This window comes from Phascolarctos cinereus, unplaced genomic scaffold (genome assembly GCF_003287225.1).
Source record: "Phascolarctos cinereus isolate Bilbo 61053 unplaced genomic scaffold, phaCin_HiC Scaffold_1;HRSCAF=81, whole genome shotgun sequence".
Taxonomy (NCBI): domain Eukaryota; kingdom Metazoa; phylum Chordata; class Mammalia; order Diprotodontia; family Phascolarctidae; genus Phascolarctos; species Phascolarctos cinereus.
In genome coordinates this window covers 92970139-92983105 of record NW_027555514.1, presented here as the reverse complement: position 1 = coordinate 92983105, position 12967 = coordinate 92970139, and the positions used below count along the sequence as shown (strand labels likewise).

The 12967-nt window shown below is 45.7% G+C and overlaps 1 protein-coding gene across 1 annotated transcript; it reads left to right on the top strand.

Annotated features, from left to right (window-relative positions):
• The first annotated feature begins 268 nt into the window (after positions 1–268).
• Positions 269–11403, top strand: ZNF783 (zinc finger protein 783). The gene is made up of 7 exons (XM_020977499.2): positions 269–556; positions 2984–3385; positions 3475–3601; positions 3873–3989; positions 4756–4884; positions 7939–8055; positions 9753–11403. The coding sequence occupies exons 1-7, from the start codon at positions 533–535 to the stop codon at positions 10586–10588; spliced, it is 1752 nt and encodes a 583-aa protein (XP_020833158.1). The 5' UTR covers positions 269–532; the 3' UTR covers positions 10589–11403.
• The last annotated feature ends 1564 nt before the right edge of the window (positions 11404–12967 follow it).

Genomic DNA, 12967 nt, shown 5'->3' with positions numbered 1-12967 from the left:
CGATAAATTTAATGATACTGTCTTTATATTCATTACAGCTCAAGGTGGAAATGCCCCTCCCCTTCCCATCCGAACAAAGGAGAGCCTCTAAAAACGCCCTCGCCGTGACTGCTCTAGGTTGGTACCATTGCTCTGGTTCGGCTTCTTTGAAGTGCGTTGTTTTTAAATCCACTTCATTCGTCGCCCTGCGAATGTGGATTTAAAGCCCGAAGGCCGGGCGGAACAAAGCGGCCGTCTTGCGCAGCTGCGCCCCTCGGCCTACGCCGAGGTCCTACGGTCCACAGGGGGCGCTGTCGGCGCTGTCGGCGCTCCGGGCGTGCTCTCGCAGGGCCGGGCGGCACGTGTCCGCGGGCCCGGGGCGGGGCTTGACGGAGACCACAGGGCGGCTTGGCCCCAGCTTCTTCGGGCAGCCGGTGTAGACAGCTTCGCCCGCGGGCCGGCTCTGGCTCCTCATCTCGGCACCAGCGCGTTCCGCCCGGGGCGAGCGGCCCAGGCCGCAGGCGGGCCCGCCTGCTCGGGTCGGCAGGGGACCATGGCTGAGGCGGCTCCCGCTCTGGTGAGGCTGGGAGAGGGAGGTGGGGAGGGAGAGCGGCGCGGGCGGGGGTCCTTGCATCCTGGCGCGAAGCTCGGCCCCGTCGCCGCAGCGGCCGTGGCCGTGGCCTTCCTCGCGTTTCCGGCCGCGGTCTGCCCTGCCTGGCCGTGAAAGTGTGTGTTGGGGAGCGCCATTGGATGGGTGGGTCCGGGAGACCCTAGCCCAGGTCGTGGCTCGACGCCCCAGCCCCGCCCCGAGGGCGCCAGTGTGCGGATGGCTGAGAAGGGGGGACCCCCCCCCCACTGCGGCCCCGCTGTCCCAATGGTGGGGCGCACCCCCGATGGTGGCAGAGGAGAGAGACAGCCTGTGATCTGGCGTGATCGTGAATCCTGGGATGACTGCAGCCCCGGGAAGAGCGATGGGTTTGGAGTCAGACGACTTAGTCCTGCCTCGGCCACCTACACGTGATCGTGGCCAAGGCACTCGTCCTAGGGTCCCCTCTTGTATCGTGAAGAGGCTGGACCAGATGTTTAAGGTCCCTAGCAGCTGTTAATCTATGGTCCTTGGATCACATAAAGGCTAATGGATCTGTCTTACAAAGAATTCTACAAAAGAGCTGGTATAAAGGTTGCTATCTATCAAAGTCCTTGCACTGTTGTGTGTCCTAGGTGAAGCCTAGGGACCCTTTCTCAGAATAATTTTTTAAAGACATAAAATACATGGAATTACAAAGGAAACCAATTAGATTGAAATAGATTTCAGAAAATATATGTATTTAATGTATGTGTTATATATATATACACACACACACACATATACGTATTTTTTTTATGTGCTGGCACCTTAGGCTTCTTCTGTAGCCTAAGAGAGAAACAGTTAATTGATAACTGTCATGCTGTTGCTCTGTTAGTATCTTCCTGACTTTCACTGAAGAGCTCCAGGAAAGAACTCAGCACTTTGGGTGGATTCCCAGTGGTAAACATGGGAGGTCAGGGACAGGAATCACTGGAATCACAGATCCATTATAGTTTTGAAGTAATTTTAAACTGGGTTAATAATGTCTGCTTTTTTCTTCCAGCATCATTTTACCCATTAACAGTTAACTCTTTGAGGGATGATGGGTGGACAGGTATGAGGTACCACTGATTGAAGTGGCTTACCTCAACACCACACAGCAAATTAGTGACAGAATCAGGACTAAGAAACCTAGTTTTCCTGACTCTAGTCCAATTGGATCATTAGTAGTATTTTCTACTGTTTGAGGTTTTTTTTTTGGAGGAAGAAAAACAAATTTCCTCCCTTACTAGTGGAATTTTAATAGTTGATAATGTCTAGCTTTGGTTGGTAATTAATTTGGGACTTTTAGATTTTGTTTACATTTTAGCTCATTCTTTGTTTTAAATGTTTTATTGATATCTTCCTACATTTGTTTTTTCCAATCCTATCCCAGAGAGCCATCTTCTCTTATAATAAAGAAGGGGAAAAAAAGTTCCACAAAACTAGCCAATATATCACAAAAGTCAGACATTGAATGCAGTATTCCACACCCATTATCGCCCAGCTCTTCGAACAAATGAGGGGAATGTGTTTTCTCAAATCTCTTCTTTGAGGCAAGCTTGGTCATTATAATTTCATTGCATTCAATTTTGTTTCATTATTTCAACATATAGCTGTAAATTAGCAATTGTATGTGTTATTTTCCTGGTTATACTTACTTTGCATTAGTTCATTTAAGTCTTTCCATGCTTCCCTGCATTCACTGGGCTCATTAGTTATTAAATTCCGGTGTATTCATGTACCACTGTTTGTATAGGCATTACCCAATTGATAGGCATCTACTTAGTTTTCAGTCCTTTTGCTACCACAAAGAATGATGCTATAAATATTCTGATACACATACACACACACACACACACCCCACCCCCCCACACCCACCAGAGCTTTCCTTTTTATTGTTCTTCAAGTGCAGGATTTTGACTTGAAATTATTTTGGCATTAGATATTTTTTGGCCTACATTTTTGTGGGGAATTGGAGTAGACTAGAGAATCCTCTATAAAAAAGCCCCCTCTACTAATTCAGATTGACAGCTGTTCTGTAATTTATGGCCTTAGTAAGATAAGAAAGGTGCTGTCAAAAAAGATTGTTTAGAGGACAATGGAGGTAGATGGATGTACCTGTTAAAGGATTGTAATAAAATCTTGTATTCTAATCTGTATCATAATCTTTTGTAATAATGTTGTAAGAAGGTAATGAGGACCTGTGCTAAAGTAGCATAGTATAAAGCCCCACAATATCTCCTAAGTGTTGAGAACACAGTATTGACTCTGCTATTAGAGCTTAGGGGTTGTTCCTCCCAGGTGTCTTTTTGGAGTGGTGGATGATTTGAGAAAATAAAACAAAATATGTTGTCCTATAATCCTGAGACCATCTCTAATTCTCTTTGCTAATAGGCCCTTGAGCAAGATATACAGTCTGTGTCTTTGAGAGCTTTGCTGACGTCCCCGGCTCTGCAAGTGTCTCCTGAGAAGGACTCATGCTTGCACTCTTCAGAGATCACCCTGTGGACTGTGGTGGCTGCCATTCAGGCTGTGGAAAAAAAGGTGGACTTGTGCCTGGCCCGATTATTCACCTTAGAGGGTCGAACAGTGACAGCAGAGAAAAAGCTGGCAGACTGTGAGAGGGTAGCCGTGGAGATTGAAAACCAGCTGGAGGGCAGGTGGGCTGTGCTGGGCACCCTGCTCCAGGAGTACGGGCTGCTCCAGAGGAGGCTGGAGAACATGGAGAACCTGCTGAGAAACAGGAACTTCTGGATCTTGCGGCTTCCCCCAGGAAGCAAGGGCGAGGTCCCCAAGGTAATCCCTTCTAGGCCAGGCATGGTGGGAGCAGGGGAGGCCAAGGTTGTGTGTATGTGTGTGAGAGTGTGTGATACTTGTGGTTCTAGGTGCCCCTGACGTTTGATGATGTGGCCGTGTATTTTTCGGAGCAGGAGTGGGGGAAGCTGGAGGAGTGGCAGAAGGAGCTTTACAAGCATGTGATGAGAGGCAACTATGAGATGCTGGTCTCCCTGGGTAAGGTACTAGACTTGGTCCCCATTAAAGAGCTTCTAAGGATCATGCAGTTTGTAGATTTGACTTTGATTTGATCTCAGCCCCTCTGCCTTCGGGTACTGACTTGTGGGGACCTGGGCTTTATGTTTCCATAGGCAGGGGGAGTATGTGTACCACTAATGTGTTTCAGGCTAACTTGAAGTGCTTTGCTTTGTTATCTCCTTGATTGACTCTACCTGCCCACATCCAGTAGTCAGACTGATTGTGTCTTCTTCCTCCATCTTGTGCATAGACTATGCTGTTTCCAAGCCTGATATTCTCTCTCAGATCGAGCGAGGAGAAAAACCATGCCTTAAGGACCAGTGGGGCTCAGATGAGGAAGTGTCATGTCCTGGAAAGCTAAGTACTGGTAAGTATGAAGTAGAAACAACACGGAAGACTCTGGGAATGCAGTGCTGACCCGAAACACTACCATTTATTTTTATATGCAGATTTGTGCTTAGTTTCTCTGCTAGCGCTTCCTTTGTACCCTGGGAAGGGTAGATTTTTGGTGTTTATGTCGATTTATATTTTCTAAAGGCAAAGTTGAGGCTCAGAGTGTGGGAAATAGTGGCCAAGGCCACACCAATAAGAACTAGTTAACTGCAGGGCTCCAGATTTGTGATCTGTCCTTCCCAACCTCAGCCCTTCAGAGCTTCTTCATTTGTATCCATATCAGTTTCTTACTCCTAAAGTTTGCTAACATTCTTTTTACGTTGGGACAAAGGGCTATTCCCCTTCACCCTTACTGCAGTGTGGAATAATAGAAAACACTGGACTGAGATTCCAGAACTTCAGTGCTAGGTCTACTTCTAGTGCTAAGCACTGTCAGCTGTAAAATCATTTCATCATTATGGGCCTCAGCTTTTTCGTCTTTAAAACGAAACCACTAGACAAGAGCATTTCTAAAGTCTTAGCGAGTGCTGACGTTCTAGATTTGATTAGGATTCTCAGAGAGGCACAGGTACAAGGCAGGCAGTGGTTCTGCACCTAGTCAGAAAAATAATTGCCTGAGAATTAGGTTTTCTTTTAGAAATTCCAGGAGATTTCTGGTGAATCCTAGAAATATGGCAGATCTACCCTGGATCTATATATTCTCCTCAATATTAGTTATGTATAATTTCCCCCTGCCCCAGACCTACCTTCTCCAGAGTATATTTCCAAGCACCTTCAACATGCCCAAGAGGAGACTAAGGAAGAACCAGTTCTCCCAGATCCTCCAGGCTCAGAAGCACGAGCAAGCCTGACTGAACCAAGTCTACCCGGTGAGTCAGAGGGCCGGGGAAGAGCTGAAGTAGATGACAAGACATTTGACACATGGCTTGAGGGGACAACTTCTGGAGCTGTTCAGAGCTTCTTTTGTAGCTGCTGCCTTCCTAGAGGGGAGGGGAAGGGCAGGGATTTTCTGAGGGCAGTGAGTTGCAGGGCAGGGCCCATTCTAGCGTTGTAGAACAGTAATAGTAATAACTCACAATTTCATAGAGATTTGAGGTTTACAAAGTGCTTTTCTCAAAACCCTGTGAGGTAAACAAGTTCAAGTATTTTACCCATTTGGCAGTTAAAGAAATGGAGGCCCATAGAGATGAAGTCACTTTATTCATTGTTAAATGTCAGAGCCAAGGTTCAGGCTGTTGACCTGACATCTGTTGACTGAGGGAATCTAGTGTTTTTTCCACTTCTCTAGCTGCACTATTTTCACTCACTGTTCCATAAGTGGATTATGCATTTTCCTACCGCCGTGTCATTGCTCCTAATATTCTTTCAGCCTAGAATGAACTCCTCTCATTTATTTATTTATTTATTTGTTTATTTGAATCCTGCCTCCTCTTGAAAGCCCAGTCGAAGTCTCATGGAACAGTGCAGCAATCACTAACTCTGGAGTCAGAGAACCTGGATTCAAATCTCACCTCTCATTCTCACTACCTCTTCAGTTGATCCTGGCCAAGTCACTTTATTCCTTGAGTCTCAATTTCTTCAACTGTAAAAGAAGAGAATTGTACCAGACAGCCCCTGAAGGTCTCTTCTGCCTGTGCTCTTCTGCCTGACTGCCTTCTCTGACCTGGGCCCTTTGGCTGTCTCCTGATAGAGCGTCCTGTGTTTCTAGAGCACTGTCCTCATCTTAACCCTGTGGAGCTCAGAGAAGTTAAGAAACTGACTTGTGGCCAATCAGGGAATAGATGAATTGAGGTCTTCTGACTCTAACTTCAAAGTTCCCTACCAGAATCAGACATAGCACATGCTACCTTATGTTTATGTTTATACATAAAGTGACCTATCTTCCCAACTAGATGAAAAGTTTCCCAGGAATTTGGTCATATTTTATAGCTCTTTACATCCCTTGTGTTATAGCTAGCACAGGGCCTCCCATCCTTACCAAAATAGCCCCTCTCCTTGAAAAGATGTGTGCTAGGAACTACCTTAGCTACAAAGAGGTGTATGTCCTAACTGGTATGGTATAGATCAGTAACATGATATAGTGGATAGAGAGCCAGTTTGGGAGTCAGGAAGACTTGGGTTCTAGTCCTGACTATGTAACCACAGAGAAGTCACTTGAGTTCTCAGAGCCTTAAGCAATTCTCCAAAGTAATGGGTTGCAGATAAGTTGCATATCTGCAGTGGTGGAGAGCATTTCCACACAGGGAGTTCTCCGTGCTGATGAAATCACAGGTATGAACCCCCAAAAAGGATCAGTACCAGCTGTGATCATGGTGAAGTCATTTAACACCTCTCTCTGACCATCATTTCCCCTCAGCAGAATGGTAATAATTTATATTATCTCCTTCACAGAGTTTTTGTAGGAAAGTACTTTATATACCTTAAAGTTCTACATAATCATATGTCAGTTGTTACCTATTTATAAGGCATAGTGTCTTTTTTAAAGGATTTTCCAATCTAGTTAGAAAGATTAGATATACATACATGAAAAACTAAATACTGTTATTGTGATAAAATGGCATTGCAGGAGATGTTATAAATGGTGTGTGGGTTTGTTTTTGTTTTTTTACCAAGTAAAGAGCATAGAGAATAAGTGCATTAGATCAAAGGAGTGATCAGGATGGTCTAGGAATTCTTTTGAGCAAAAGTGGGATTTGAGCTTTATCTTAAGGGGAGTCACGTTACTCTTGGGGTAGAGGAAACTTGAACCAGAGTTGGGATGGTGCCAGATGAGTTTGGGGACTGTGAGTATAACAGTTTGATTGCAGCAGAGGAAACAGGGGAGTCACCCAGGAAAGTTTGTCTTGTCTCTTCTCAAAGACATTTAGGGAAGAAGCCCTTAGGGGTTATATCTCTGGTGATCAAAAAAATTTCCCTAAGTTAGAGTGAAATAATTTTGCCTTAATTTAATGTCGTTTGTTGTTATGTAGACCTTCACAGGCGTGAAGAACAACAGAATAGCACTGTACCTTTTAGAAAGACATAGGGCCTCTCTCTTTTTTTCTTCCTCCTGTCTTAGACTATCTAATCTTCTCTGGAATTATTTGCTTTCTTAGGACTTGGCCATTTGGTACTATTTCCCTATTTGTTTTCACCTAACTTTGTTCCTTTCATTTCCTGCCTTCTGAATTTTCTTATTGATATGTATATGTATATGTCTGATCTCTGCCATTAGGTTGTTTTCCAAGCTGTCTCTCTTCCTCTGTACCTCTTATGATTTTGAGTCCAGGGCACTATACCCTTAGGGTGTTATTTATAGGAGGACAATTCTACTGACCAACTATATGCCCTTTAGAGCTGTTTTTTGAGAAGTAGCAATGGGCACTCTTCTGGCAGTCTGTTACAGTTTGTCCTGAGGGACTTAACCAGCCGATGTTGGGATCGGGGAGTGAAGCACAGTAGGTTCTAGACCTACTGTTAGGAGATCTGACTCCAGTGCCAGTCCTGACCGTTGGTAGCTGAGTGACTTTGGGCAAACCATTCCTTCCCCTGTGTCTTAGTTTCCTCACCCATACGATGAACAGGATAGGCAGGTGCTGCTTACTTCCTAGGACTGATTAGAAAATGTGTATAAAACCTAAAGCACTATAGAAATGTCAGTTTTTGTCATTAACAGGCTGACAGCAACCTGGGCTTCTTTGCCTCCGAGATGTTGGCCTCATTAACTCTGTGCTCTAACCTCCTGAGCCAAGGTTGATGGGTGACTGACTTCAGGTCCTCATCTGGAACCTGATGGGGATCCGCCTTTACCAGTAGGTATCTGCTTAGGGTGTGCAAAGATGTTTCACACCTGCTGGGGAAACAGTGATGCTGAGTCCCATTCTTGTACCAGTCGTGACATCTAGCATACAAGGAAGACCTTAATGGGATTCTCTCTCTCACAGAGCCCCCCCAAGCTGGCATCAATGTTTTGTCCTCGATTAAACAGGAGGAAGAACCACCAGATGGGGAAGAAGCATCAGCCTTCCCACAGAGGGAAATCCTGCCCCACCTGAGACTGGGTAAGTGATAAGAGAAGGAAAAAAACATGTATTGAGTGCCTGCTATGTGTCAGGCACTGTACTAATAATAAGCACATTGCAAATATTATCTTGTTTGATCCTCAAAACAAGCCTGGGAGGTAAGTGCTATTATTATCCCTACTTTGTAGTTGAGGGAATTGAGGACAACAGGGGTAAGTGACTTACCCAGGGTCACATAGCTAGTAAGTGACTGAGGCTTAATTTGAATTCAGGTCTTCCTGACTCCAGGCCTAGCCCTCTATTCACTGAACCAGGATACCCACTCTGTAGTTTGTGCAAAGAAAAGAAAAAGTCAGCTCTAGTCAGCTGATTGAGCCTGGTCTTCAGAGGTTCAACTTGTTCCCTCCTCTTGGCAACTTCAGCTCAGCTACTTGGTTCTGCCCCAGGGGGAGTCTTGTGGCAGTGATGTGATTACCTCCCCTTCTGTGGAGTTTGGGAAACAGGAGGATCTAGATTCTAAGTTCTTTACCCTTTTACCACTTATCCCCACTCGAGGCTCCTAATTGTTCTCTGGCCAAGCTGCCAGGCCTCATTTATCCATAACCATTGCTAACTTCCCACTGACCTTGGTATGGAATAGACTATGCCCAGATTATCAGAGAGGTCCCTATTATCTGTACTGAGGTTGGATGAGCCTTGGACAGAAGACCCAAGCTGCCATCTTGGGTGGAGTCTGAGGAGGGAAGGAGGAGTGGCAGGAAGAGACCTGGCTGCTGCCTGTGTAACAGTTTTCTAGAAGAAATGAGGTCTCCCATGGACCTCTCTTGTAACTTAGTCCTTCTCTAGCTCTCACTGCAGCAGGTCTATTTCAGGTGGGCAGGTGATATTTACTTATCAGACATCTGTTAAGGAGGAGATAGAATAATGATAACAGCAACAATAATAATAGTTCATGGTTTATATAATGCCTTAAAGTCTACATACCATTTTCTTTACATTATTTTATTTGAGCTAATGATAGAACCACAACCCCTGCCTTTTAGAAGTACAAACTATTTGAGGAAACAAAATGGTACAAGGCAAGATGGAATCCAGTGCCGGACGGTGTGGTTCAGACTGTAAGTGCTAAAGGAATTTAGATAGAAGAGATGATTACACGGGGATGAGCAGTCAGGGAAGACTTTATAAAGGGGGTGGGATTTGAACAGGTGAAGAAGAGGGTGGCTGGGTCAACAGCTATTTAACAAGCCCAGGAGGGGGGGGCTTTCTGGGTTGTGGTCAGGAGCTCTCGGGCTTTTCTGAGGACCATAGCACCTTTCCTTCCCCTCATTTCCAACAAGTCTCTACCTTTGACCTTCTCTTACTGGAGCTGAGAAAATTCCAGTCAGAAAACACTGCATTCTTTTAAGCTTAGTACTTCTGGTTCTAATCACACCAGCTTGCAGTGTGACATTGGGAAAGTCACTGTCCCTCTCAACGCCAGTTTCTTCATCTGTGAAATGAGAGGGTTGGGCTCGGTGATCTGAAGGTCCCTGCCAGCTCCAGCGTGCTGGGATTCTGTGTCATTAAATGTGGACAAGAAAGAGAATCATAGGTTTGGCAGTGTTTAAGGAAAACTTCTTGGGAGGATGAGATGACCTGAGTTAGGCTGGAATAAAAGGTGCAGTTTTGATTAGCGTGGAGGTGGAAATGACCATGGTTTGTTTGAAGGATCATATGTGGATTCTTTTCACCAGATGATGGACTTGTGAGCATCAAAACAGAGAGTCAAGTGAATGAGGCACTTCCAAAGCAGCTAGACTTGGGGCAGGTCTCCAGCGAAGCAGAGCACACAGTGTCTGAAGAAGGCAGAGAAGACAGGGCTGAGCCAAGTGAGCACCCCCTCCCTGGTCTGCCAAAGGGTCGAGTGAGGGAGAAGCCTCCGCCCCCTGCTGCCAGTGAGCCTCCTCGCATCCTCCCACGCCGGAGAGAGCGGACCTTCCCATGTCCAGACTGTGGTCAGAGCTTCAGGCTGAAGATCAACCTGACCATTCACCAGCGGAGCCACTTGGAGGATGAGGACTGGGCGGCCCAGGGCAGCTGGCCAGACACATGGGGAGGGACTTCTGCCTCCTTGGAGCCAGGTGAGGTGGTGGTTCCTGGCCCCATCATCCAGTGGCTCCCTGACGAGGCAGAGAGCCACCAGGCCCTGGCTGGGAGGCCATGCCAGGAGCGGCGGCCTTCATCCAACCGGACGTCCAGGCTTTACCACTGCAGCGAGTGCCTGCGCTTGTTTGAGCAGCGGAAGAGCCTTTTGCTACACCAGCGCTTGCACACAGGCACCAGCCGGGGCTGTCCCACTTGCTCCTATTGTGGCAAGGGTTTCCGGCGACCCTCAGATTTATTCCGGCATCAGCGTATCCATACTGGTGAACGGCCCTACCAGTGCTCTGAGTGTGGTAGGACTTTCAATCGCAACCACCACTTGGCTGTCCACATGCAAACCCACTCCAGAAAGCATCAGGACAGTCCTCACTGTGCCAAAAAAGCGAGCCTGGCCCTGCCTCGCCCCAGCCGTGCTGAGGAAGGTTGAGCCCAAAGGGCCCCTGGGGTGGGCCAAGCTCCTCACCTTCCAGTAGGGCCCTCCTGCGCCTCTAGTGGCAAGAGCCTGCTATCTTCATGCTGCTACTCAGCATGGAGAATGGCAAAGCCCATTATCTCCACCTGCCTGGCATTGTTCCCTCTGTTTGGCAGAGCTCTTGCCCTAGGACAGTTTAGGGAAGTTTTTCATTCCTTTGTGCTAGAACATTGGGCAGGTGGTACATAATTGGAATCATGAGTGTGGTCAGACACCTACATTTTCTATTCTCCAAGTCTGGTATCTGTTCCTTAGGGTCACTGAACCTGGAGGATCAAAAGAAATGGGCTCTTGGGGGAACGGGGACCTTATCACACAATTGGTAGGCTGGGACCTAGATGTGCTAATTGGCCCCTCTCACAAGCCCCACTCTAACCCACCTTGGCACTTCCTCACTCCCCTTCCGTGGACTTCCCACTGGAGCTCTGAAATGGGCCCAGGTGCTATTTTGTATACTCAGGCCTCCAGAGCAATGTGCATTTGGGTTTATAGTTTCCCTGCAGAGAATCACTGTCATGATTTTTCCTTTTTTGTTGTTCTGATCTGTTTGTCTTGAATTTCTTTTTCCAATGGAGTTTTTTTTTTATTGCTTGCATAAGTAGTCTGAGTTTATCTGTAAACAGTATTAGGAGGGATGTGGTAGAACTTAACACACAGTGCCTCTGGGTGTGTGTGTGTGTGTGTGTGTGTGTGTAGAGTGAGAGGAGAGAGAAGTTGCCATGCAGTGGCTCTGAGTGTGCATGTAAGTAAAGAAAGGTTAACACACAGTACATTTGGCTCTGTATGTATATATTTATATATGTATGTGTAAACACATATGTACTCTGTGTATGCACACAAATGTCTGTATATTTGTATATGTGTATATACATCCACACAAGTGCACACCCACACATAGGAAGCTCATAAGAAGTTTCAGTCTTTTAAGAAGACTGAACCTTGAGCTAGCTAGGATTTTAGAGCCTGTAATTACTTTCCTCAGGCCACCAGAGTAGGTGTGGCATTTGTCCAGCATTTTCCCTAACTTTTTTATCCAAAGTTCTTCTACATCTCTACTGGCAATAATTATCTTACATTTCTTTAGCTCTTTATGGTTTATAAAGTGCTGTGCGCACACACATCTGAGGTATCTGAGGCAAGGATCATCATCCTCCTTTTACAGACATGATATAGATGGATGAGGTTCAGGGTAGCCTGGCTCAATTGGACGTTCAAATTTGTTTCTGCCAGTGTTTTTTTCATTATACAATGGTAGTATTATTTCATCCAAATTTGACTTGTGCTCTTATGGAAAAAACAGAAAAAATCCAGTTCCCCTGCTCATGTGTAATGTGATTCTAGCCAAACATCTATCTCTATGGATAACAAAAAATTAGCTTGGGAGGTAAAAACCCCATCCTCCTCATCTAGCAGAGAGGAAGGCAGCTGAGCTGGCTATCAATGAGCTTTGTTTGAAAATTTTACTTATCTCTCAAAAGGAAAAAAAAGCAAAAACAGACACACCTGTTCTGGTGCATATTGACTCTATTGATTAGTTATTCCAACTCATTCATCACAGGTAGAAGTAGAATGAGTCCAAACTGGGACAACGAATGCTAGAGTTTCCCCTTTGCTGTTTGGGAAAATGACCAGATTTCTCTGGGTCACAGTTTTTTGATCTGTTGGTTGGGGAAGATAATTCTTTTCGTGCCTTTTTTTTTGGGGGGGGGAGGTGATTATTAGGCTGCTATAAGCTAATAAATATAAAAGCATTGGGGGGAGGTAAAGCTCACTTTTTGAGGATTCACTCCCACCTCAAAGTACCCATACTCATTTCCTTATCCTCCTCCTTTCCCAATCAAAATTTGTTCTTAGGAATAACCATGGAAGAATAGCTGATAAAACTTAACATGTTTGTATTTTGCAACTGGGGACAAAACCTTTTGTAAAAGCTAACTCTTCAAATTTTAGACACCAACCAGCAGCCACTTAAGGAAGTAATTTGGCAACTTTGATTTCAAATATGGATGGCTTCCTACTTCATCTATGCATGAGAGGTCTTCAGTAAGGGAATTATTAAAAAACCCTAGAGTTAGGGGGGGCTGCTATGAAAAGCAGCCTCTGTTCAGGTAAAGCCTTTTTCTTGATAGTGGCACCAGCTACCTCCAGCCCCTTCCTTGTGTGTTGTGGGAGGAATCAGTTGTGAATCTCCCATTTGTACTTTTTGCTCTTGAACCGCTGGATGGACACACACATACACACACACACACATTCTTCCCCTTTCCCCTGCCCCTCCACCCCACCCCCGTGTTCCCTCTGAGAGGCTACCGTGGGGATTTGGAAGATGAAATCTGT

Coding starts and splice junctions, on each gene's coding strand:
- ZNF783 (XM_020977499.2), top strand. CDS start 533: ATGGCTGAGGCGGCTCCCGCTCTG. Junction 3,602..3,872: donor TGAGATGCTGGTCTCCCTGG/GTAAGGTACTAG, acceptor TCTTGTGCATAG/ACTATGCTGTTTCCAAGCCT. Junction 8,056..9,752: donor CCTGCCCCACCTGAGACTGG/GTAAGTGATAAG, acceptor TCTTTTCACCAG/ATGATGGACTTGTGAGCATC.